Raw genomic sequence first — 7,500 nt, forward strand, 5'->3', positions numbered from 1 at the left:
TATATATATATATATATATATATATATATATATATATATATATATATAGTATACACACACACATATATATATATATATATATATATATGTGTGTGTGTGTGTATACTATATATATATATATATATATATATATATATATATATATATATATATATATATATATTAATTCCTCAAGTTAAAAACAAAACTTTTATTATATCCTTAAGTATTAAGCGATGCAACCCTGTGCATTGGTTTGCATGAAAGAGATATGCCGTTTAATATGATGGGCTTTTCTAATCATTTTTCTGTTATCTCTCCTTCAGGGTGATGACTCCCTCGAGTCGCTCAAGCGAGCATCTCATCAAACGGAATATTGATGAGGATCTCGGCCTGAACACGACGGAAAATCCTCTCTGGGTGGATCAGTAAGTTCTCTTTATCATTGTTCACCGTGAAAATATTGGAGAACCATGTTATTTTAAAGGAAATGACAACAGGTATCATAAAAGATTTGATAATCACCTTTATTAACAAAACATTGTATTTTAGGCGGAAATCAACCGGAAATATTTAAGGTTGTGATAGAATTTTTATAACCTAAAGCTAAAAATAATATATATTTTTTATTTTTTAGGAAAACTGCTTTGATTAGAATTTAGTTAACGAGCAAGCTATAAGAAAAAAGAATCTAGCAAGAATTCTCTTATATACTGTTACTATCTCTTATATAAACATTTGCCAAAACGACTATACAATTGTACCCACAGGAAGCTGAAAATGTATGAGGAACAAGAACTGACGATGCAAGTCATGAGTGAATTTGACACCACCCAGGTCAACGGCCAGGCCAATTCGGGTCAAGTGCCAAGTGTGACTGTAGACGCCGAGTGGAGCCCGGAACGAAGAGCGAGTAGTATAGATCTCTCTCAGGTGAGGAAACGATTTCATGCGTGTGTGTAGATTGCCTTGCCGAATACAGGTGTTGAAATTCTTCATTGCTTCCTTTTCCCCGGATTTCTGTCATTTTTACTTTTTTTTTTTCTAAAATACGGGGTTTTTATTTAGTTTCCTTCAAGCTTTATCCCTAACATTGCTTCCTCTTTGTTCATTTTAATTATGTTATTTAAGAATATTTCATTGACCTTATCTTTCAAACATGAGCTAACAACCATAATCTGTTACAAACATATTATTGTTTGGTTGTTTACACTAGTTATGTAACAAATAGGTTATTCTATGTTATTAAGTATCATTAAAAATCTAAGATGTTCATGTAACATGGTGAAGGACCGCCAGAGGAATTCTGTTATCAAACCAATCCCATCTGAATGAAGTTACGTCTACGGACATGATCTACAAATTTACTTAATTAATACTCATAACTTCTTGACCACTCACCATTTATAACAACGCTTCTAATTTTAAGAAATTTGTTGCTGTGTTTTTCTTATTTATAATTGATTAATTAAAAAAATTTAATTCTTCTTTTTAGATGGACGGACAAAGCAATACCTACGCAACAATCCAAAAATCCCACGGAGGAACACTGAGGTCATTGCAACTCAGAGGCTTACAGCAAGGAGCGATTACCCTGGGAGAGGAACCGGGTGAAAGTAACGATTACGCAACTCTTGATCACTTGCGCCGTCCTGCTTCTGCCCAGGGTCCCAAAGTTCCTGGCATCGAGACACCTCGGTCGCCTATGAATCTCGTAAGTGTAATGCTATATCTATTCCTAAACTATTGAAGATAAGGCAAGCATTTCACATACCTAAATTATACTCAGATGGGTCTAATATCAGTTTAGTTATTTATTTAAATTTCATTGAACAATGTTTACAACCTACCCTTTGCGTCAATAGGCATAGGGGGAAATGATGATGAATCATCCAATAGCTGTACTGTACTGCCCTGCACCTAGATATGGCTGCCTTGTATTTTACTCAGAATGAAAATGTATCGGCTACTAATCCTTCCCCCTTCGTTTACAGAATAGCGAATACCACGAATTAAGAACCTCTTTCACTGGGTCAACTTTCCAGCCCCCTGACATTGCCAACCGTCCTCTGCCAGACGAGCCCTTCGCTGCTCACTCTCAGATGCCAAGGAACATCACGCTTAATGCTCAAGGAGAACCTGTGCTTGTGGCAGAGCTCATTTAAGCAACTAGAAGAAAACTACAGTAGGACTAAAGTCACAATTGCCTATTATATAGCTGGCATTAGTGAAAAAAACGGCGGAGGCAGAAGCATTCCTTTCTTAAATGTGAATGATTATCTCGTTCAGTCATCTATTCCATCTGATGAGCCGTATTTCACGTACAAAGAAACATTTTGTGAATGAATGTGAAGGCCGAGGTAACTGCTTCTGTAGGGAAAGTTACCTTTTCACATCATATGAAACCGAATTCTTCAAAGAACTGTAGCTTAGAGAAATATTCCGCAGTTATTGGAAAATCTGATTTGATAATCAGATATCATTATTAAGAAATAATTTGAATCAAGTAATCCATTTGTATATTAAGAACTAATTTCAAATCATCTGTGTAGTAACATGTATTCGCACAACTTACTCGGTATTAGTCTAGCATGTTGCCAAAGTCTTCAACAATACTTCATCTTTTATCATTCCCAGTCTTTGAATAATTGAGTCTTGTTTAGGCATTTTTACGTACTAATTGTTATTTCTATATCGACTTGCTGCGCTACCTTCAGTTGTCTTCAGTATGATGACAGAAACCTCAAAGATTTTTTTTTTCTTTTTAAAGCTGATAAACGGTTTTCCAGGACTTTAAACGTACTGTTCGAACCACCAGTATTTTTCATTTTTATAGTAAGCAAATTACAATATTTTTTTGTTTCATAAAACAAGTCTACTGACATTGTATTTATTTAACATTTTGTGTTCTAATCGTTCACGTTTTGAGAATACTTTAAGCCATTTTTAAACCTTTTTGCGCCTTGATATCTTTTCTTAACTGTGACATTTATGATTAACTCACATAACCTCATGTTTCGACAGTAAATACATCTGTGACCTACAAGGAAAAAGGGCTGACTCGGCATTACAGATACTGTAAAACTTCAAGTAAACATTTTCTCAACTGTGCTCCTAGAATTGCATTTACTCTATTTTCTTAGATCTAAACCTCTCTGTTGCCATCCACTCTCATAATGGTATAAGCTATTTAATGACATGTATCAATGTCCCATTAGCTTATTATAAGTAGCCTCTTTTCATTCGCCCCTTGCCCTTTCATTTTTTTTTCTTTTGATAGACGTCACATCCATTTCCTTCATTCCTTACCTGGCTATCCAAATGTTTATATTTTTGTTGGTTATATTCTTAAAGTTACAAATCCCTCAAATCAACTGTAAACGTCTATGGATAGCACTCATTACTATAAATATCTACTTTTTGATGATAGTAATAATATCCAAAGGTTTACTAACAAGAGAATTGCTTTTGAAATCCAAACTCCCTCATCTCAGGTTGTTTATTTCTTGCATGTAAGGATTTTTTGTGGAAGACTTGTCGAATTATCTGATCAACAAAGATAATGAGTAAAATCTTTTAAATGTCTCCACGTAGGCCTATTATTGGATAGCCAGTAGCAAGAGGCTAACTCAGTTTTATTTCAAAGCTGATGGTCGGTTATTATAACCTCTTAACCATGTATCAATAATGAACTGACAATACTTTACTTTCAACAAGACGAGTTTTTACATAAGCTGGCAGTAGACCTACACATCCAGTGTTAAATGACCAGCGTCAGTAATTGGTAGATAAAGCATTATTGTGGCCCAGTAGACTTAATTTCGATTGCTATTTTCAAAACCAGCGACTTCTTCAAGTTAGGTTATAATTATTTCGCAGTTCACCAGTCATCATTTCATCCCTAGATCATTTTGTATATAACCATTATAGTTAATTTCTTTGATTATTAACATATAGGCTTTCGAGCACAGGTGATTGCTCATTGTTATGAAAATGTCTGTTTGTATCGTGGCGTGTTGCCAGATTAGACAAGGAGCCATGTCTGTTAGACCCACCGTGGCAGGAGTTCGTAGTTTCAGTTTCGGATATTTTTGATCGAAGGTGGAAAATTAATGTAAATAGGAATTGTTTGCTTTTATATAGACATCGTATTTTTCATATTTTTATTACATGCCAATAATCATTACCGGATCAGTTTTCATGATCTGATCATACTTTCTGTGAAACTACCACCCACCTTTTGCTAACTGCGTGCCATTCACTTTGCATTACTATCTGTGACTTTAGTCCATTTCTATTAGCGATGCATATTTGCACCGACTCGCAGCGGTGCCCTTTAAGCTCGGAAAAGTTTCCGGATCGCTGATTGGTTGGACAAGATAATTCTAACCAATCAGCGATCAGGAAACTTTTCCGAGCTAAAAGGGCACCACCGCGAGTCGGTGCAAATATGCATCGCTAAAAGAAATGGACTATAGTATATTTCGTTTTTATTTTAGTTAAAGTCTACATACTTTATTACTTTTATATTAGATATATTTATAAAAAAAAAAAACATAATTTTGGGAAAATACAGTTAATGGCATTGCTCAATCCGAATAATTTTGTGATTAGTTTTTAAAAAGTTAGCAAATGGTATTCTCTATGAATTATTTTTTTTTCTGTTGTAGCCATGTAAATGTGCCTTATTTTTTTTTTCTTTTATAGGAGTCTTGTATATTTAATGTATGAAACTTTATGAAATTAACAGAGAAATAAATTTCCCTATATTATTGTTTTTCTTTTGATATTCGGTTAACCTTAGAGATATCAACACTGAAGTTGATTTTTGAAGAAAGAAGCAAAAGCAATACTTCTATTTTGTGACTTTTTTTTCCTTTTTTTTTTCTTTTTTTGCTTGGTCCAAGGAGGCCTAACATTCACTAGCTGCTCCAGTTTCCCGTTAAAGAATTCATTCATCGATTTATTCATTGAACAAAATTACTAAAGAGAACATTCTTAAATATTGATAATTCATTTATTCGCGCAACACTGGATAAAAACCATTGAAAACTAAGTGTCTTCCCATATTCATCCAGCCAATATGACAATTAACTGGAGACAATTGAAAGATACTAAAAACTCTTATTATTATTATTATAATTATTATTATTATTATTATTATTATTACTTGCTCAGCTACAACCCTAGTTGGAAAAGCAAGATGCTATAAGCCAAGGGGTCACAACAGGGAAAATAACCCGGTGAGGAAAGGAATCAAAGAAAAATAAAATATTTTAAGAACAAGAACAACATTAAAATATATATTTTCTATATAAACTATAAAACCTTTAACAAAACTATAGGAAGAGAAATTAGACAGAATAGTGCCTGAGTGTATCCTCAAGCAAGAGAACTCAAACCCAAGACAGTGGAAGACCATGGTACAAAGGCTATGGCACTACCCAAGACTAGAGAACAATGGTTTGATTTTGGAGTGTCCCTCTCATAGAAGAGCTGCTTACCATAGCTGAAAAGTGAAGCAGATGGAAACTAACACCAGTGCAATAAGTTATGCACCACATGAAAAGTAAACAAAGGCTACAGGAGGCGAGTTGCGTGGGTCTGGAAGGTGGAACATTTCTGTCAGGAGGTTGAACATACAGTGACTACGGACGGTCTCAATCTCCTCTCCGGTCTCCGCTCCAGTCAGTGTTTAGTTTGCTCTGGTGAAGTTAAGTTGATCGCCACGGCGCTACTCGTCCCAGTTTCTAATCGATTCCAACTGGTAGACTTTTGAATACTATTGAAATTCATTCAGCAAGACTTGAATATAATAATATTCGGGAATAGCATGCAGAAACTGAAAAGTTAATCAGAAAATCGATTGGTGGTTTCCTCAATAAAACTAACGGGTAAGTTATGCTTGATTATAACGTTTATTCCCCCCCCCCCCCCCCATTAAACAAAAATACTAACTTTTATTAATTTTATGACAGGCTACACAGTGCACAATGTTTACATTAACCGACGAAGAAAACACATTTACTGTTATCACATAGCTCGGATTCCATCAGCAAATTTAAGATTATTTTGAGTGTGATTGTCATTATTACTATTATTATTGTTACTATTAAATTCCGGATGGAAAAATAATACATATATCTAAGTGATGAAAATTCATTAGATATGTCTATGATAAATAGAAATTTTATTTTCATTTAAAACCCATGCTTATTAAGATAAAAAAAAAAACTTTAATATCTTTTAAACAATCTCAAAGAATTCATCGTGGATTCATGAATTTATATCCTGCACGTTCCATCACTTACTGGAATTATGCATACAAGCGATGATATTGGAATTAAAGTATTCTACAATACCAAGAGGACAAAAGCACTGGATTATGTGCACCGTGAAATCTGCCTGTCCAGATATTATTGCTCAGCTAATCTCTACCTTATTCAGTCTTGCAGTTCGCCCCAAAACCTTTTCATGGTAACACCCTTCCGGCGTTCACCAATATTATATATCCAATATATATTGCTGCATAAAACATCGGTTTTGATACAGGGAAACTGGATCAAATTGTTTCTTTCATCGACATACGGCTGGACATTTGCCAACAGGACCATACTGAATGGTTTATTTGTGTATGCATTTCAGCTTTAGAGTGGATTAGGTCTAATTACTTCCGATGGTCCACAATTTACTTCGCTAGACTTAAGGATTCGTACCATACGTTTGCGTCGAGTAGAACATACTAAGTAGGCCTAAATTTTTGTTCACTAACATAATACTAGGTCTACGTAAACTGAAATAGTTATATCAACCATGGCGTTTCACCCTATTTTAGGAGGTAGCTGACATTAAAGAAAGAAAAATAAAAGAAACTCAGGATTTTTACCTCGTCGATCCTCCCTGCCTGACGAGGGATTCAGCCTAGCCTATATGGTACTGCTAGGGTGCCACAGCCTACCCTTTCCCGTCTTCTACTACAAATAAAGCTTCATATGCTGACTCCGCTACTACCACATCCTAGGCGGTCACCTTGGCAAGAGGGCCTATCGGACCGCGTCACGATCACTCGCCATTCATTTTGTATTCCTAGCACGCTCTTTTGCCCTACTCGCATCCATCTTCCTTTCATCTAGGGCTTTCTCGCATAAGGCCAATACATCCAACCTCCTATTCAAAAACATAATTCCAATCTCACATCTTTTACTCTTTAGTACATCCACGCACTTACAGTATAAACACCCCGAAACTAGAGTGCGGGAGTAGTCACTCTCCCCACAAGCCCCACTCCTCCTCATGATTATGATATATCTCAGTAACAAAATATACAGGGTAGGGGATTCCTATTCCCCTCGTCGCGCCTAATTTAGTCACCTCCTACGACACGTAGAGAACCTTAGAGATATTCAATTGTTATGCGGAAAAAAAATCTTGGGGGAAGATGTCATCCGGTTGGGTTTAATGCAAATTGAACTCATTCAAATGCGAAAGATAATCAGTACAATCTCTGTCATGTTTGGTCGT

The 7,500-nt window shown here is 35.3% G+C and overlaps 2 protein-coding genes across 3 annotated transcripts in view; both read left to right on the forward strand.

Moving 5' to 3' along the window:
- Positions 1–4,326, forward strand: part of Cad87A (cadherin-87A) — a 126,150-nt gene extending 121,824 nt beyond the window's left edge. Inside the window, exons 36-39 of the mRNA XM_068387326.1 lie at positions 306–407; positions 750–912; positions 1,475–1,693; positions 1,974–4,326. Coding sequence (XP_068243427.1) covers positions 306–407; positions 750–912; positions 1,475–1,693; positions 1,974–2,144 — 655 coding nt within the window. The 3' untranslated portion in view covers positions 2,145–4,326. The remainder of the gene's footprint in view (positions 1–305; positions 408–749; positions 913–1,474; positions 1,694–1,973) is intronic.
- A 1,020-nt stretch (positions 4,327–5,346) lies between these two features.
- Positions 5,347–7,500, forward strand: part of LOC137644025 (uncharacterized) — a 204,235-nt gene continuing 202,081 nt past the window's right edge. For both annotated transcript variants that reach the window (XM_068376912.1, XM_068376922.1), the window contains exon 1: positions 5,347–5,873. The gene's annotated coding sequence lies outside the window, so the exon portion shown is untranslated. The remainder of the gene's footprint in view (positions 5,874–7,500) is intronic.

This window comes from Palaemon carinicauda, chromosome 1, assembly GCF_036898095.1.
Source record: "Palaemon carinicauda isolate YSFRI2023 chromosome 1, ASM3689809v2, whole genome shotgun sequence".
NCBI classification, from domain to species: domain Eukaryota; kingdom Metazoa; phylum Arthropoda; class Malacostraca; order Decapoda; family Palaemonidae; genus Palaemon; species Palaemon carinicauda.